The 19,574-nt window shown below is 43.3% G+C and overlaps 1 protein-coding gene across 1 annotated transcript in view; it reads right to left on the bottom strand.

The window, feature by feature from the left end:
- The window catches only part of TMIE (transmembrane inner ear), a 37,011-nt gene that overhangs the window by 6,789 nt on the left and 10,648 nt on the right, over positions 1-19,574 (bottom strand). Inside the window, exon 2 of the mRNA XM_072851634.1 lies at positions 14,608-14,725. Within this exon, the coding sequence (XP_072707735.1) occupies positions 14,608-14,725 (118 nt within the window). The remainder of the gene's footprint in view (positions 1-14,607; positions 14,726-19,574) is intronic.

Here is a 19,574-nt window from a genome sequence, read left to right as displayed (position 1 = left end):
TGAAATTGTAATAACCTGTAATTGGGAAAACAATCAAGATGCTTTTATCCTTGCTCTTCCATGAGGGTCAGCAACAAGCTGAGGGTAATTGAGCTTTTACTTGTCTTACAAAAGGAAAGCAAGGTACCCATATGGTGTTATTGGCAGCACAACATTGGCAGCTTGCAGGTGGGTAATGTACCACATCTGGAAAGCACCCAGCTGGGTCTGCCCTGCTCTTCAGGGCAGCAGGATTTCACTGTGTACCTGCCCACGGAGCCTGCCACAGCAACATCACAACCAATGGATGGCACAGACCTTTTCAGGCTAGCAGACAAAAAAATAGCCACTAGCTGGGCAAGGACTCAAGGCAAGGTCAGACTAGACACAAGTATGCATTTTTAACAGTGACAGCAAGTAGGGAAAAAATTTATTGGGGAGAATGGGGTACGTGCTTTTCCTCTAACCACTTTTAAATCAAGATCTATTGTTTTTCTAAAAGCACTCTGGAATTCAGCTAAGCCAGAAAATCCTCTACTCACATTTGAGAAAAATTTGCCAGGAAAATTAGCACCATATTTCCTGGAGATTGATAAACCATGAGACTGTCAGCTTTCAAGCAAAGCCCAAAGAGATTGGTCAATGCCCTTGAAAGTCAAGGACAAAATGCCTGCCAATATCACAGTAGTTGGCTTAGCCCTGCAGGAAGGAGTAGGGGTGGTTGTATTTCTTGCAGTTCTACTTCTTTTCAATCACTAAGGACAAAAATGGTAGTTGCTACATGACAATCATGAGCTGGGCTCTCTTTAAATTTCTAATGGAGATAAAGTGTTATGCTGAGGTACTGGGGATTTATGTTGCCTTGGGATGTGAAATGATTCATAACCAAGCACTGGAGCAACAGGCTTATGTGAAAATAATACAGTACTATTCCTATCTCCATCCCCCTTGCAAGCTGTGGTTAGTGTGAGGCTCAAGCCATGCAGGGGGCTAAGTATTGGACTGAATGCCATTATCTTTTTAAAAGAATAGGCCAGTGAATAAGATTTTGGTACAGGAGCTTTAGGACACTGAAACTGATGCCAGAAATGATCATTTCATTGCTAGTGGGAAGTTATTGCCTGTTGGATATCTTTGCTTTTCCCTCTAGGTCAGACACAGGAGGCAGAGTGGGTGGAATTCATCTCTTCTGGTTTATGTGTCCCAAAGCTAGAGATTATGGTCTCAGTCACTCCAGGCTCCCTTTATCACTGATGGAGAGAAAGAAGCATCTCTACAGGGTGATTAATCTCATCTTAAAACAGAAGTTTAAGGTATGCCAAAAAAATCATTCTCTGCAGCTGACTTTCTCCCCATTAACTACAAAAAGAGCTTGGAGTGACCAGTCTGACACAGGACCGTGGAAGAGCTGTGACCCCCTGGAGTGAGAGCCAGAGGCTGGATAATGTGCCCTAGGGCTTCCTAAATAACGTCAGAGATCCACATTAGGTGCGTGAACTGTTCCCTCAGTTAGAAGATGTGAATCTCATGCTTTAGAACTTAAGAGTGAAATGCTTATTGCATATTAGAAGTTTGGAGCTATCTTAGCATCATTTCTGTTGTGCTTGTTAGATACTTTAAGTTTTTTCCTGCTTCAAAGGAGCATTATATTTGCTCCGCTGATAATTTAGCCATCAAGTGATCGAGAAAGCAATGTAACCTGTAGCGTTTCCTGGCCCTTTGTTGATGCAAACGTTAACATTATTTTCCACTGGAAGAGCAGAGATTTTTTTGTTCTGAAGACAACCTGGGAAACTGAACGTGCCTGTAAGGGTTCTGAGAGCATCCTCGCCCTCATTACCCTTTCTGGGGTTTGGCTGCCTGGGTTCAGGGCCGGATGAGAAGTAATGGAGCTAGTGGCCTTCAAAGGAGGAGTTAGAAGAACCCTCAGTGGAGGCTCCCTTTTTCTTCGCTTGGAGTGATGCTTTCACGCCTGGCCCCTGCTGGAGGTCTGCTGCAGTGGATGTTGTAGCTGTGCCCATGCCTGGTTATGTGTCCCATTGACCCAGACCCTCACCTATGGACATAACTTTCTGGCTTCACCTCAGACCTGCTTCCTCACTACCGACTTGGCTGTGTCTGATGCCAGTTATGCTTAGCCATCATGTGAGGATGGTTGGTAATGAGGATTGCTGCTTAAAAATACCCATTCCTATAAGATAACAGATCAAGAATTGGACTGTACTCTCTTCCATGAGAGTTAAACATCAAAGTAATGCTTTGAAGCTTAGTATGTGACATGGCATCAGCTGAGCATGTTAACTGATAGGCCCATGTTCTCAGGGTAGAAGAATTACAACATCAAAAAAACCAACACTAAAAACCTCCATGAGGGTTATATGTACACAGAAAGCAGCTTAAACTAAAAGTTTTTGTTTGGGATATGAATATGTGCAGGAATATTAATTGCAACTCAGTTGAATAGTGATAACTTGATCACTTTTGATTCTGGGTCCATAGGATGAAGTATTTGGGGGACCAGTTAGCTTGGATGTAACTAGAGAATTTGTTATTATGCTTTTCTTCCAGCAGGCAGCTGACCTGACTTCAAGCCTTGAATGTCTGTTTTATATTAAATATTCACCAATTCTCTTATTCCCCAGGTGAATGCTTTAATCACACCGCTATCAAGCAATATTTAGTCCCTTTTTTTCATGCTGTGGGTCTCAGTTTCCTTTCCAGGATTTCAACTTTCGTTTTAATTGTTGAGACGGCTTCTAAAATGCAGCCTGAGTAAACTATTGCCTGTCTGATGCTACAGTGAGCTTAAAGCAATCTCCATAAGATGTATCAGTGCCCCATTAGCACCATGGAAGGTCCATGAAAATATTCACCATCAAGGCTTGCAATGGTGACATTATTCATGGTTTCTCTGCTATCAAACTACATAAAGCAGAAGAAGAAACATCCTGTGCGACAAAATGTAGTGGAGTCATTTTCAATTCTCTTCGTTCTCTCAGATTTTCTGTATTATGTAGTATTTCATATATTATAATATATGGCCTTCTGATATGGTGATAATAAGCATCTTCCATTAACTACACAATTAAAATACAAGCTTTTTCAATAACATGCTGTGGATTGCTTTGCCGTTTGACTTCTAAAAATCATTTTCTCACCTTTTTTTTTTTTTCATTTTCAGTTACCTGACATATATGGTTGAATTCAGCCACCTATTCCGAAGGAACATTTCTGTTTTAAATTAAAAAGTCAGGTCTGATCCTGCACTCGGTATTCTCTTTCCATGCTGAAGATTCAAGCTGACAAAGTATCAAATCGTTTTTCTTTGCTTCTACCAGGCTGATCATGTGAAATGTAATGTACTTGGTGGTTCTTTATGAAATGGGTATTTTAAAGGAGTCAACTTTTTGTATCTATGATGACAAAAGAGGTATTGTAAGTGATATATTTTCATTCTTCAGCATATACTAAAAAATGCTGACTTGGGAAATAATAAGGACTCTGACGCTTGTTCCTTTCTGGATTTTTAGCATGTTTTCATTATTTTTACAGGGGGCAATGTCTTCCTAATATTCATATCCAATACTATTCAGGTTGGAGCAGCTGAGAAGTGGCCCAAAAAACTATCATCTGAAATACAGTAACAGCGCAAATGTTAAATACATAATTTCCATCATAAACTATTAGATGCTTGTGACTAAATAATGGCTGTGTGTTTACTCCCACTGGCTTAAACTAAAATATTTTGTTTTGTAATTGAAGCAAGCTAAGAGCATACACAAAAGACCATGAAAGGAGCTCTATTGGCTTAAACTAAATATCCATGTGGCCAAATTACCCTGTTTATGGTTTCTTTTTTCTTTTCACTTAAGTGAATTTAGCTCATCAACAGTAACACAGTTGCTTCTAGTTTAGCTGGGCAGTAAATTTAAAAAAAACAACAAAAAAACCCAAACAAAAAGAAGAAGGAAAGAAACAACTTGGTTCTCCTAGAAGCTGGGAAAGATGTAAATGAAATATCTTCTCCAGAGACTGCTTGGTGTAATATTTCAGCAGAGCTATGATTGAGAACTGAACAGTTTTATAAATTGAATGGAAATTGGCTGCCATACGCAGTAGGTTTGTTCCCTTTGAAGCTGAAAAAATACAATCTGCCAATGAAGCATTTAATTAACTTTTAGCAAAGTAGCCTGTGCTGCTCTGACTTAATTAGACAGCCATTCCATTGTTAATAATGCAAGCAATTAATGCAGATGTATTCAATGGCAATTTAACTGCAGCACTTGTGTTTAAATGCACTGAGAGAAGCCTGGAGAGTTGCTTACTATATGATTACAATGATGCTTTAAGGAAAGAGCTAGCATATTTTGGCTGTTCAAGCTACTCATGGCAGTGTTAATAACTGGCTAATTGTGATAATGCAATGATCAGTGAGGGCTACTAAACTCTTAAGAAAATTGGTTAGTGCTTGGCTAGCTTCTTGTAGGACTGGTCTACCCTGAGTGTTCAGATACTGAGATGAAGATGCCACTGCTGCTACTAGAGCTATTGTTGAGATAGTAGCGTCCTAGTGCCTCAGAAGAGGTCCCTGAGCTGGGCTGCAGAAGAAGGAAGCTTTCCCTCTACAGGGTGTACAACCATCTACAGGGCATGTAACTGCATCCTGGCTGCGGCTCAGGCTTGGGATCAGGTTGTGGCAGTGGGGACTCAGGACCTGCTTTCTTCTCGAAAACAGACATAGATGCTAAAAATATCAGATTTAAAGTCCAGGTTGGAGACTAATTAGATGCCCTCTCAAGATCCTTCTCAGTCCTGTATTTCACCCCACTCTATGGCTGTTCTTTCAATGGAAATCTAGCGCTTGGATTAATGTACTAATTTCCTAGAAAGCAAAAACAGGACCCAAAGAATGAAGAGATCTAGATCGTAGTCCCAATAGTTGTGCCAATAGGACTTCAAGCAAAACATGTTTTTAAACATGTCCACCTCTGTAAAACGCCCTGAGGATATGCTGAAAGAACTGCTGCAAGGGGTCAGGGCCGCTCCAATATTTGCTCAGCCATCAAGCTTAACTATGCCTCTACATGTGATATTTTCCTGCTGTCTGGAAATGAGGGTCTGTCCACACCATTAGATCACATCATCTGACCTCTCTGCACATCACAGGTTATGTTTAATTACTGCCTGAGCGAAAGAACTTGTGTTGGATTGAATCCCACCTTACTCTGGGGAGAGCTGTTAAGGGATAGAGAGTGTGGCAAAGTTTAATCACCCTCCCTGCCACATTTATTTCTCAAATTCTCATTGAATTGACTTGGTTTTAATTTCCAGACTGCTTTTGCTTCTATCCACTAGACGGAAAAGACCTTTAATACCTTTTTTTTTTTTCTTTCTTTCTTACTGAAGTGCTTCGATGCTGCAGTCAAGTGGCCTTTTGATCTTCTTTCCAACAAGCTAAACAAAGTGTTTCCAGTGAGACTCTTGTTTGAAGACCTTTCTCCAGGCATCTAACACAGGTAAGGATTTTTGGGCCTTTTTTTTTTCCTGCAAGCCTTTGTTTTTTCAGCATTTGTTTTCATACATAGACACAAGCATCTGACCAGGACAGCACACAGAGGTCAAAAAACCTTCCTACCTCTCACTAACCCACACTAATACATTAAAATAACTCCTTACTGCAGCATTACCCTGAACTGCATTGCTTAACTGATTGCTTTGCTCTGATAATGGTTACTAAATTTTACTGATTATCATTTAGTCACTGAATGTTTGTTTATACTGTAGATGAGGTCTATATTCTTTTCTCCCAACCATAGATCTTTGCTTCTGCTGTCATTCACTGCATTTTGTTTGAATGGATTCAGACACTCCCTACATGGCTCCTTGCACCTCTTTTTTTTTCTTTTTCTATTCTCCTGTCTACTGGCAAGGAGGACGGCTTTAAGAGCAGCCACTTTGTGTTTATTCTGAACTCACCAGTGAAAAATATGGGTTAGGGTTGGAAGTCTCATCAGAACAAGCATTTCCTTAGGAAATTTTGGTCTGAGCAAAGTTAGATTTCTGAGCTAGGAAACGTTGTGTGGGACAAAAAGAAGCAGGTAGTCGCTGGGAGCTCCCTGGAGCATCCCTGTAGATCCAGACAGGGTAGCCAGGGCGCTTGAAGACACAGGTCATCTCATCCTTAGGGAAACATCTAAAGCAAATAGATTAATTATTCCCACTTATTCTCTTACCTAGTCACCTCTAGATGCCCACCCTGAAAGCATCTCTAGATAGGTGAGATGAATCATAGTGACTAAGTTCATATTAGAGGTTTTGGCTGGAATTCTGAGCTATTAATTAACACAAGCCCTAATTAAAAAAAGCTCCTGATTGCTTATGCTTTCTGTCTCTTTCTTGGGGTCTTTTATGCCTGGTGCAATAGCTCCTGAGGCTAAGGTGGAGCTCTCTAACCTTCTTTCCCCACCATCCCATCTTAAAGGCTGGAGCAGGGGTGGGATTTATCATTCCAGGGGGTGAGAGGTTTGGGACTGAACCCTCTCCATTGCCTCTATGCAAGGAGAGGGGCTGTCACAAGGAGGAGCTAACACTGCAGCTGTGTGAGGCAAGATCTAAGGATGGTTGTTCCATAACAAGGAGAAATACCTCTTGTCAGGCATTTATTAAAAAAATAGTCTATAAGCTAGGCCTGTCTTTTCTGTCAGAGTAGAGCTAGCAACAAAACCCAGAATCCCAACACCCTCGGCTAATCTTGTGACTTGGGAAGATCAAAACCGGATTTGGATCTAGTTTGTGCAGCTCAGACCTGCCTATCCCCAGACCTCATGTAGTCCTATGGATACACACAGATTTCAAATCATACTTAACTGCAAGCAACATATGGCTGCTACTTACATTCATTTACACCAGCTGAGAAGTAGGGATATGGGCTGTTATTTACCCTGCCCTGGGAATCTGCAAAATCCCTATTGTTTGGTGTTAGTTGGATTTTGTGCAAGATGGTGGCTTGTGCCTGTTCTCCACACCGGGTAGAGAAGATGTGCGGGGTGGGTCAGGCATGAAATTGCACATGAAGGGCAAATGGGAATTAAAATTATGATGGTCTATTGAAATAACAAGAGTAATAATCAGAACATGAAGAGTTAACCAAGTGGATTTGCCGAGGAAGGCTGCAAATCTGACTTTCACTTTCAGAGCCATAAAGCCATACACAAGTGATACTCGCTTGTCCCAAGCAAATCTCAAGCACACCTGTACCTCGTGCGCCGTGCCATACAGCAATGCAGCCTCTCCTCACAACCCCCATCTCTGATGCCAGAGTCCGCCTGCGCACAAATCTGCACTCCATCACCCCATTGCCTTGACCGTGAATGGTCAGCAAGTGGGAGGGTGTCATGGGAAGAGGGAAGAGGAAGCAGGAGGTTAGGCTTCCAGCTGATGGGGACACCCACACAGAGGAGCTGCTTTGGAGCCCCACCATGGTCCAACACCCCAGTTCTTCCACTTGTAGACTCCAGACACAGCCTACTCTATGTGACCTGATAGCTGTCACATTTAAGAGAAGCCAGCTTCAGGCAATAGCATCTCCAATGGTTTTTAGCTAATAGGTGTCACAACAAATTTTGTACTAGCCTGGGGCGTGCGTGTGAACATGCATAATGGAAGTTTAAGATAACTTTATTGTACAAAACAAGAACAGCATAGGTTATTTGTTATCAAAATAAGCAGGAAGAAAGGATATTTACTTGTTATTAACTGGAGTACATAAAAAATGGTCCATCTTTTGTAAAAGACACTTAACTTTCTCTTAAGCACCCTGTTTTGTGCTCAGCTTCAGCTACATATGTTGGTGTCAATAAATTTGGGGGCTTGGGCTATTTTGTAGGCACACAAGTGCAGGACAGCTCTAAAACAGAAGGAAATGTCTCACGTGATAAGAGGTTTCCATGTGAGAACTTAGACTGAGGGGAAAAGAGGGCCTCAACCTATTGTCTCCATGTAAGAGCCATCCCTTTTCCCAAGTGATGTTTTCTGTGATAGAGGACAGTACTCCTCCCCTTGCACGCACATAATATTTTGTGTACCCTGGTGAGTGTTTCTTTCGTATGCTGGGCTGCTGGTGATGCAGTGTTTGAAGATAGATGCTAAAGCCTCTGTCAGAAAGCACCCTGTGAAACATCCCTGACCCAGCCTAAATTATCTGTGCCTCACTAGAAATTCTGCACATTAATGGAAACATCTGGCTAGTTTTGCCTTCCAAAAAGTAATGGTTATTTAATAGTGTAAATCTTTTGCCTGGCATTTATATTTCAACACCCGCAGCAAGTTGGTAAATAAAACCTCTAACACTTCAAATTAAACTGCACTCTGTTAATTGCATTCAAGATGTTTAACAGCTTTGTTGGTGTTTGTTAAATAATGCTTGATTCCTGGGAACACATTTGTTCAGTGTGAGCCTCCCTTGTACTCTCACACTATTTTATACTCCTCTTGAACCTTTGATAGGTTCAGGAGAAAGACTCCCAGCTTACACAGGCAGATAAGCAAAAGCTTTGCATTCATGACTCCCAAACATCGATCCTGATGACAGACCTGCTTCTTCAAGCTTTCATGTCTGTGGTTATATGTCAGGAGAAAAATTACTGATGCTCATGTCGGGGGCTACCTGTTACTATTTGACTGGCCTAGGTGAGAATGGGAAAGCATCTCTGGTAGGCCTTGCAGAAGAACACAAAGATAGGGAAAAAGATATCAGAACTGAGTCTCCTACTTTTGCAATCAGCTTCTGCTTTAGTCCACTACTTTGTCACTCCTCATCCAGGTAAGCCCTACTTCCCAGTAGTACTAGACCTGGTGTGGACTACATGTAAGGACGTGCAGTAAGCAAACCTGTTTCCATGGCCCAAGAGCTGTTCTGGTAAAACGCCATCACCGAATAATACCAATGAATTAAAGGTCCTCCACTCATGGGCACAAGATGGTCTAAAGTCCACCACCAGCTTAGGCAGCTCAGCTCTTTCCTGGCACAATAACTGGGCACCATCCAAAGCCAGCTTGGTCTTCAGTTTGAGTTGAGCACAAGGCACGAGCTCCTGCCTGGAACACTGCAGTGGGATGCAGTAACAGCTCTGCTGCAACCCCACCCCATGTGGGAACCTCCTGCCACAGTTCCACCCTACTTTCTCCATTCAACAGAGTAGATTCAAAACAGGAGGATAAGAAAAGGGGTCTCTCCCTGCCTGTGGCACCTGAAATACATCTGGTTGACACTCTACATCAAGCTGGCATGATACAAAAGAAGGAGGACTCTGGGCAGGAGCTGAGAGGCATTGCTGCCTCTTCACAGCACTGTCTCTACTCCCATCACCCTCTTCATGCCCTCCTTTCACTCCAGAGGGATATGCCAGCAGAGGTGTCAAGGCATTTTGCCCTGCATCCAGATCCAGTCGTTGGATTGTGTCTGCAGAAATCAGTGGAGCATTACTCAAAGAGGTTCTGCCTGCATCCTCCCTGGTGGGCTGCTGTCAACAGACCTGGGGCTGTACGTAAACAAGGAAATCAGGAGACCTTGAAACCAAAGTAACAACCAGAGAGGAAAATAAACAGCCCACAGGGCTACTTAAAAAGGTTGATGGTGGTTGTGATGCCAAAGAAAAGGGTGAGTCAATGGAGAGCACACTGGGCAAGCCTTGGCTGCTGGCTCTGGCTCTCCCAGGGATGGATCAGGACCATCCCCTCCTCCATCACAGCACTGCCGTTTGCAAAGAACAATACTTTTGGTGCAAAGTCCTCAGTCTTTGTGGATGAAACAGGCTGTGCAAGATTCCAAGTTTATGACTCAATCCCATCCTATCAGGGTGATAGTGTTGGGCCTCAGTTCCCCATTTACAGCTTTCACAGGACCAAAAAAAAAAAAAAAAAGCCAGACCAAGAAATCAGATAGCAGTGCTCCTGAGTGAATCAACCCCTCCTGACAGCTAATCTCATCATAGTTGTCCGTTGTTATCTCATCAAAGTCTCTCCAAGAAAGAGAAAGATGCAACTGTTGTCTTTGCTTCTGCCTGCAAGGGGTCTCTTTTCTATGAACCAGCATTCAGAGAAGCCATCGGGAGTGGCTGAATTATGCCGGGTGCCGAGAGGCAGCCCTGATAAGGATTTCAAGGCACACTGTCAGGAAACTTGCTCTGCTTGATTCAAATACCCAAAAAGGAAGGTTTCCTTTAACCAAGGACAAAAATGACTGAGCTGAAATCTTGGGGGCAGAGGAGCAACAGTGAGTTGGCCTACTCTGCGTGGTATCAGAGAAACTTTTTTTCCTCCCTTTCTTTCCAGATTTTTCCCTGTAGAGGTTGTGCTCGCTTTAAAAATGAGCTCTCATGTGCCTGCTCCAGTTGTAGTAAAAAGACTTGGCATTCCTGATAATTTAGTAGACGAATACGAATTGTGTCGTGATTCAGCACGTCCATGAGAGTTATATCTCCAGCATCACCTGGATGATGTTCTGCATGTGCTACAAAGTTATATTTTCTACTGTGGGCTGCTTTACTCCCAAAGTTTTTTTTCCTCTTTTGATGTATCTTATCACAGAGCAGAAACAAAGGAAGAAGATGGAGATGGACGGGTCCAACAGAGAGATGTTTTCATATGGCGTATGAGAAAGCTAGCTATCAGTTGCTACAGGAGAGACGGAAAAGCCTTCTGCTAACAGGGGTGCAAACATTTCATCTCTTCTGGTCTCTGCTGGGTAGAGCTAGGAGGCATCCCACTTGGTTTGTAACCTACCCAAAAACCTTTTTATGAGTTAGAATATCTCCCCAGAGACTTTTTGCCCATTTCAGTGGTGTGTGTTGATACATAAGATGACTTTATGTGGGTTTTTTTAACCTCTCTTTTTTTTTTTTCTCATTAAATAAGGAAATGTAAGAGTGTTTTGGTTATTTTTCCTGCCTTTTATTATGTGATGGTGCCATCTTGTGGAAGTTACTAGGAGCACGAGTTGGAAACAACACCTAGATCACATCTACCTGTGCAAGTTCTGTTGCTCAGCAGGAGCAGGGTTGTGGGTGGAAGAGCATGGAGGATCTGCCATCCACACTTGGTGCATTTCAGGGGTGGGGGTACTCTGGAGTAGCTCTAGTTTGGTCCTGTGGCTGTTCTTAGCAATTATCATGCATATCTGGGACCATATCTTTCTGGGGCAACTGTTTTCTATTTCCTTTTCAACTGAAAGGAATTCAATTCAAGTGCTCCACAGTCGCCTGCAGTGAGGTAGCTAGGGGCATTACCTTTAAAAGCGTCTCAATTCCTCTCTCATCCTTATTTACTCCTCACCTGAATTCACATGATGAAGTAGACACACCCTTAAAGCCTTGATAACAAGGTGAGATGGTAAACTTGCCTTGGTAAATGGGATCATGTGCAGGCCCTGAGAAGCCCTGGAAAGGCTGCTCTTCTGTCTCCTAGTGCAGAGGGGTAGTGCTGTTAGAGGGTTGTGCTACCCTCTTGCTCTGGCTGGGAAGGTGCTCCTAGAACCAGGAAAAGGAAGCCATACTAAAGTTCTTCTCCAGCTCTTGTCCCACTAGAAAAATAGAACGTTGCCTAGTTTTCTGGATTGATACCAAGGCAGCCTCCAAGAGCTCACTCACAGAAAAACCTGCGCCTGCTCCTGGGAGTTGAAGCTTTGCTGGTAAAGCTGGGGAACCATCAGTGCTTTGGGGATCGCAAAGCAAAGGAGGAGTATGATGTTGCTGGAGCAAGATATGAGAAATTGGTGAGAACTTACTGTATGATTCAGTTATTCTAACGTCATTAAGTTTGAACCTGCCTTGTTTTGACTTGATCACAGACTTGGTTAATAGCTGCTGTCTTCACCAAATACTTATTGTTTTCACAAAGCTGGCTGAGCTGGTATGGCTGCTTTCAAATCCCCTCTGCTCGTTCAAAGAAAGCTTCTTCAAACAAAAAGGCTGTAACAGAGCAGTAGAGACCTCAGTGGACTCCATTCCACTCCATAGTGATGCACTGAATCTATTTATCACTCTGAGACTCAGCAAGCCAAAACCCTGTTATCTCCTAGCAAATACTTGCCTACCTCTCCAGTAATATATCTGTAGCAGGCTGACATAATAATCTGATTTTGTTGAACCACCTGTGTGTGTTAATGGGAACTCAAACCTTAAAGCAGATGTTACTTTACTGAATTGCACATAACCTGTTTGTTTGCTCGTCTAAACACAGATCCTTAAATGTATTTTAGTTTCTCATAATTCATTGTTTTCAGTACTTTAAATACCCAGGCTGTAACTTTCTTTGCATGTTGTTTTCTGTAATACATTTAATTTCTGGGCTGTCACTAGATGAGTAAACTTTCATGGATGTTTGCTTCTTGCAACTGATATTTTTAGGCAACCAAAAAAATCCTTAGCTTCTTTTCTGCAAGCAGTGCATCATCTGATGTGTTGGTTTGCCAGCATGGCAGACTTTCCATGTTTCTGACCGTAAATAACCTGGTAATGCCAGAGACAACTTCTAACAAACAACAAAATAATCATCAGACCTACTGGGCGAAAATTTCTTTACAATTCGATGCCCCCAAACCAAGAAAAAATGGTTAAATAAGCCCCTTCACTTGTTTATTTGCATTCTAAAGCTCCTGCTGTTAATTTTGATGCCTATTTCACGTGGTGTATGGAGTCACTAGGGTTAAATACTTGGCCATGTTTACTTTGCTCTGTGGAGTTTCTTGTGATTGTTTGCAAAGGGTGTTGTGGCATGTGACGAATTAACATAAGCCTCATTGATTGAGAGCAGGCAAGTTGTAGGAGTAGTTATCCCTCAGACTTTGGGTGTAGGGTGCAGTGTTTGCCCAGAAAGGGCAATGAGGGGAAAAGAAAACAGAGGAAAACACTTGTACCTGCTTTGAAAATGTGAATGTCTGGTTTAAACAGAGCATGGGAATATAATAGGAAGGCTATCAGGGAAGGACTGATGATACAGGCTACCCACAGCAGCCAGAGAGGTGGCTGTGGCAACAAGAAGTGACTTGATTCACCCAATACCAGCAGAGACAACAACACACAGACTGCTATGCTCTTTGAGTAGATGAGGGCTACATCTAGATGCAGCTTTAGCAGCAAATGAAAAAGTAACAGGGAGCACTAGAAATCAGTGGTCTGTAATGCTATGTTTTTAGAGCTGGCCCAGCAAACCCATGTTCTCCTATACCATGGCTGCTTGTAGGTCAGGGTTAGCATTGCCGGTGGCTGTTCCTCACCAGGAGCTTGCATGTGGCCACTCTATTTTGGAGAGTGCTCATCACTTATGAGTAATGAGAGCAGAAGTGATGCAGAAAGCTAGGGCACTCAAGGCCTTCCTTTAGTCACTTTAAAATGCTTCATTGCTCCTCTTATGAAATTAATTTTAAAAAGTAATTAGGGCCACAAGCCAGAATGAGAGGAGAATGGTAAAAAATGCACAGAAGATTTAGATGCATCTAAGTCCATATGGCTGGATGATGTCCTTCCTGGAGTGGGTAAGGATTTGAGGGCATCTCTGAGTTGATGGGATTTACCCTCAAGGACTGGGGACAGGCTCTGTCCCTCTGCTTACCTGTCCCTAACAGGAAAAAGAGGAGGTTCAAAGGAATTGTAGATGAGTCAGTGTAACTTTGTTTGCTGGAAGAAATTAATTAGTTATGTACTTTGCAAAAGTCTAGAGAGTAACAAGAAGATGGGAAAGAAATGGATTTATCACATTTGATTCATATCAAACTGATCTATTTTTTTGTATGAAGTTATAGTTGGCTCAGGGAGAGAGCAGAAGATCCTTCCTTTAAATTTCGATGGGGTTATGATAGTGACCTAAGTGATAGTGTCCTAGAGTAAGGAAGCTCATGACAGTAGTTTGCAATGCACAGTAACGCTGCCTTACGCTCTTCCCAGAGAGTGAGCTGCAAGGTGATGAAGCTGGATGAAGACACTTGGGTGGTGAATCGGCCATACCCAGATAGATCCTCAAAGTGTGCTGGGAGAGCGTCTGAACCCATCCCACTGCAGTCACCAGGTCTGAGCCAGTGGCTTCCTAGTGCCTGGGTCCAAGAAAAGGAGGTTTTTAAGTCCTGAAAGCCCTGCTAAAATGAAGTGGGAGTCTTGGCACCCAGAATAGGAGTTGGGGACCTTAACGCCAGATCTGGCTGTGACTGCAGATCTCTTGAGGCTTCTTATCTCAGCATGTGGGATAGCACCACAAGAGGTCACATATGGTTTGTATGGTGGTGTGACAGGGCAGGACCACGGCTATAACATGCATTTGGGCCTGAATGTGGTACTGCAGCTGAAAACAGTCCCAGCTGTGGCACAGCCTGATAGTCTTTCTTCTCTGGGATGCCACCAGCTAGGACCTGTTGATCAGTATGTTACAAGATGAAGCCATGGTGGCCCATCTGTGGTTCCTTCAAAGACCACACCTGCCTTTCCCTGCTGCAAAAACCCCTGTATGTAGCCCTGCGATGCCAGAGACCAAAGAGCCTCAGCCTGTGACCTCCACAGCCATTTGGTCTGTAGTCCTCCAGGAACGGGTCCTACTTGGGGTGGTGTTGTGGTTGGTGCAAGGCAGAGAATTACGACTTACTGACTGCCAGGACAAAGATGGCAAAGATACCAATCACCTGCCAGAGGCGCAGCCCCCAGATCACCACCGTCTCCGAAGTGACAGGGTCCGGTTTCTTTTTTGGGGGTTCTGTGGTGGCCTGGGAAAGAGGGAGAAAAAAAAAAAAGAAATGTGGTTTAAGATTTGCAAGGGTCCCTAAAACAGTCAGAAGGATGTCAACAGCACAGGAGATGGTGGACCCCAGTTTACTGGCCCCCCAACAATTTGGAAATCTTTGAGGAACAGAGACTTCACTAAAGAGCTTGTATCTAAAGCTTTTGCCATTTTGAAATTTATCTGAAGTATTGCCAATTTTCATGACTACAAAGCAAATCTTTTTACTGTTATTACTTAAAGTCCCAGCTTTTTCTAAAGAGTTCATCTCCTGGGATCAGGAGGAGATTTCTTATAATTTGCATTCCTTAATCTATTATCCAATTCCGTAATCTTTAAAAGATATTTTTAAGACTCAGCTGCAAAGTACAACATGGCTTTTTTTGAAAAGACTTCTCCACACATTGCATTGCAGTGGTATCTGCTCTGCTAGGGCTAGATGAGAAGGGAAGGAGGAAAAGAGCTAAATGTCGGGGCGCAATGAGAGCCAGCTGCTCCATAAAGATGGGGAGCTGAGGGAGACCACACAAACAGCAGGGCAGTGGTCTCACCAGCAAGACCCCATCCCACCATGCCTAAACAAGGGGAGCATGGCAAGCCAAGAGTGGCAGCCAAGGTGAGTGAAGAGCCAAGACTGCCAGACACGTCCATAGTGATGGAGCAGGTTCAAGGTTCAGCAGAGCCCATGGCCAGGCACAGGTAAGGCTGTAGTTCAGGCAGGGGCCAAACACTAGAGCTTTGGCTTAAAGCAGGCCCCACTGGATGGGGGTCAGCCCTTGTTGTGCTATCTCGCAGCTGGCCTCAGCAGCCCAACTTCCAGGAGGAGGATGCTCTGGGTGCCTGAAGAGTAATTTCTGCCTTTCTCCTGAACCCTGGAGAAACACTGCAGAAGAACTGCTAGATCAAAGAGGACAGAAGTTATTGTGTGTGAGAGAGCAGTTGATGCTGACCTTTGAGTTTGGTTGTTTCTATTTTTCTCTTCATGTTATATTGAAGACCTGCCAGCAGAATAGTGCAGCTGCTTCCCTGGCTCAGGCTAGGTGCTGAAAGCTGTTGGGTCTGTTTCCCTTAGTGTGCATTCCCTTCCTGACCCCACACAGGTCCCTTTTTCTCTGCTCAGACTTCACAGGGCCTGAGAGCAGAGCTTAGGGCATGGTGTACACTTGGTTCCCAACTTCTTTAACTGCATAGTAACTGCCACAGCCTACAGCTACCCCGCTGCCTGAAGGAGCAGCGCAGGAAGGGACCAGGTAACTTGTCTGCTCTGCATTGGCCTCACTATAGCTGCTATATGGGCAGAGCATTTGTCTGTTGGGCAGAGATGGCCCTGGCCAAGCCTGGCTCACCTGTCCTGCAGGCAGGGCTGGCTCTGGGTCTGCTACAAGAAAAGATGTGAATCTTGTCTCCAGTCGTCCTACCATGGAGCTCCTCCAGGCATGTACCTCTCTGGGCTCATGTCCAAGCTCTGAACATCTGCACTCTGATGTTGCCTTAACACCCCCTTTCTAGACAGGGAATGCTCCTCTGGAGGGGAGGAGGACTTGGAAACGTGGGTAATCTGCAGTTCTGTCATGTTGTTTCATAGCTTCTTGGCTTGAAAGATGTGAGTGGGGGTAGGATGCAACCTTTTAAACACAGGCATCTCATCTTGTCTGAGGTGTTGTGGAGTACCCTCCATCTGCCCACCCAGCAGGGCACAGGTCTTGCACTGTGTCGTATGTGCCAGCTCCTGTACTCATGTCAGATACTGTAGGATATCCCAAATTGCACTAGACTTCATAGCAATTTCACAGCAGTGACTTCATCATCTGTAGGTATGAAAGAAAATCAGGAAATCTCATATCTACACCTTGCACTGTCTGCCTCATGTCGTATGAGCACCCAGTGCCTCAGTTTCCCCACTAGCAACAGAGGAACATTGCTGCTTCCCTACTTTTGCATTGAGATTTTTTTGAAGGGAAATGCCATATGGATTTGATACAGGGACAGATGCTGGAACTCATCTATAACTTGAGAAAGGACACTTGATTTAAATCCCATTATCACTGGGGAATGATGAGTTGATGGACCCTTGAAGGGTTGTACAATGTGCAGGCAGTAACTCCCCCACAGCATATTCTCTAGCTGTCAAAACAACAAAGCTGAATTTGGGATGGCTATTCCAGTTGCATTTAAGTACTGCAGATTCAATAGCGTTGCTTTAACCCTGTAAAGTTAATGTCAGAAAGCACAAATGTCAGATTCCATGAAATGCAAGGAAAAATGGTTCATAATGGGTCATTCTGGGCTAGAGGCTCAGTTCTCTGATTCCAGAGCTCTGATTCTCACAGCTCCAGCAGTATGAAAGATTCATAGCAGAAAGGAGAATATGCTGTAGGGAGAGTAAACAACACAGACATCATCACGGAGTTGAGATTAAAGCTTAAACCAGGGATCCTATTGCTTTTATATATATATCAATAAAAGTAGTGAACTAACAGCTGTTTGCAATGAAGAATTTAGGTAACCTGTATCTGCTGAGAGCCCTTGCATTACTTGAGAACACATTAAATGTGTAGAGACAATCCAGTTGTGCTGTGAGGCCAGGAGGAAGGTCCTGGCTTCTCTCATTTTTGCCTTCATGTGAATAAACCATGAGACTGCCTGCTGGCAAGGTGGTTCTGTTTCATGTCTTTTTATGTTGTGGCTTGCAGGTTCCTTTTGTACTTTCATACTTATACACATATATATGTATATTGTGATCTGGAAAGTAATTTAACTAGGAGACATGATACCAAACACCTCTGTTCCTTACAAATACCTTTATTTTTACAACTAAGTGGACTTTTCCCAGCTGTAAGTGTACTTTTTCTTTAAATTCATATTTGTTTTGAAGAAGCCAGTTTTTTAGTGGCGGTCTCCATTAAACAAGTCTTGAAATGAATTTGTAATTAATTAAAAAGAAACATAAAAAAGAACTGAGAGAGTTCTGGGTTTTTTTTTTCTTCATTCATAAACAGTACCTTTTTTAAGTAGTCTTGCTTCTATATTTTGAGTCAGTAATGACAAGTTTGACTGAAGAAACCTGCTCTTAAATTGTCTTGTAGATGTTGCGTTAAGCCTGGTTGTCATTCAGGAAAGCACTTCTTGATCAGTTAAGTTGTTCAGGCTAACAGAGAGGTCTTTGAATGAAATTCTGTGGCTTGTACTGTATCAAAGGTCAGAAAAGATGTGGTAATGCGACATGTTTAGTGCATGTCTTCAAAAAGAGAGGGGATTTGGCTAAAGAGGGGAGTGTGTCTGATGCAACAAGAACAGCACTCTAATTTCCAGCTCCTGAAAAGGCTCTAGAAGTGAAGTGCAAGGGAGGAAAGAGAAAACAGGTGGAAAAAATGGAATAATGACAGCCTTATCTTGTGAAGATGGTGTTAGTTTTCCTTATGTGGTTTAGTGGTGAGTTAGCTAGTACTTCAGATGAGGTGAATTGCAACCACAGCTCCACTGACTATTGAGTAGATCTTCAACATCTATGGGAGAGCCTGGGTCAAATAGCCTTACAGATACCTGGTAGAAGAAACTTTTCTGGAGTGACCTTTTAGATGGAACCGGGACAAGGACCTGATGGCCTCCATAGTAGCTAGGTGTTGGAAAAACAAGGTACCTAAGTCTCATTGCAGATCCAGTCCTTAGTTCTTGTGTGCCTCAGTTCCCCATCTCTGAAATGGGGTTGAACATGTTTCACAGGTGTGTTACGAGGACAAATGTTCCTAGTGAAACAGGTTGTCTAGACCAACTCCTGTGGTCCCAGTACAGTGGTGATATGGTAGGGTCACACATACCAACAAGCAGCACTTATTTGCTTGGCTGATGGCTTAGAAAATCAGAGGTTAACAGCCCTTCACTCCCAATGAACTTTGCGTTATGATGTGTTGTGGTGCAGCAAATCATAGAGTTAATGTGACCTTTCAGAAGGGTTGTTAGCAAAACACCTTCATTGCCTTATATCTGAATGTAGGACCTGATCTGCATTGGCAATAACTTTTTGACAGAAGCTGAAAACACTTCATTTCTAAAAAAAAAAAAAATAATCTCCTAAACAGGCACATCTGATTCCCTGCAGTGCCCTTCCCTTCTCAGCCCATGAAAGTGCTGTTAAAACACATCTGTAATGGATACCACAAAGTGAATTGGAGCTGGAGCTGCTCTCCAATTACTTGCCTATTTGTGCAATACAAACCATATTTTAGTCTCTTCCTAATGAAGGATGCTTCCTGCCGTGTCTGGAGTGCTTTGTCTCCCAGGGGCATCCTATTCAGAATCCATCTGTGCTGAATAGGATTGTCTGAGTCAGTCTCTTCCAAGCTGTGTTGGCTACTCAGTACCACCCGGCCACATATCATTGCAATTTGTGACAGCCACCTTCTCCCATAGTGCAGGGACTGGCCATGGGGCATGCAGTGCTCCAAAACCAGAATTGCTACAGGGAGAATGTCTGGCCAGAGTGGTACGGTCTTGTAGAGGCATCTGGGACAATCAAAGAAGTAGGAATCTGTGATACTTGACATTGAAAGATCTCCCTTTTCAACTGTAGGAGTTCTTTCTGCTCCTTACAAAGCATCCAGCAACAAAGAAGAGAAATTGAAGAAGCTGCAGTAGACAGAGGCCCTGGGGAGGGATCAGGGCACCGTTTTAGGTTCAGAAAATTTTGTCTAATTAGAAGTGCTGACCCCAGAGGTCTAAGTTTACTTCCTGCCTTGGATACAGCTTTACTTACTACTGATCCTGGAGTTAACCTCTAGGGTAGTATTCTGGTTTCGGCTGGGATAGAGTTAATTTTCTTCCTACTAGCTGGTATA

This window comes from Ciconia boyciana, chromosome 2, assembly GCF_034638445.1.
Source record: "Ciconia boyciana chromosome 2, ASM3463844v1, whole genome shotgun sequence".
NCBI classification, from domain to species: Eukaryota; Metazoa; Chordata; class Aves; order Ciconiiformes; family Ciconiidae; genus Ciconia; species Ciconia boyciana.
This window is presented reverse-complemented; position numbering and strand designations above follow the sequence as displayed.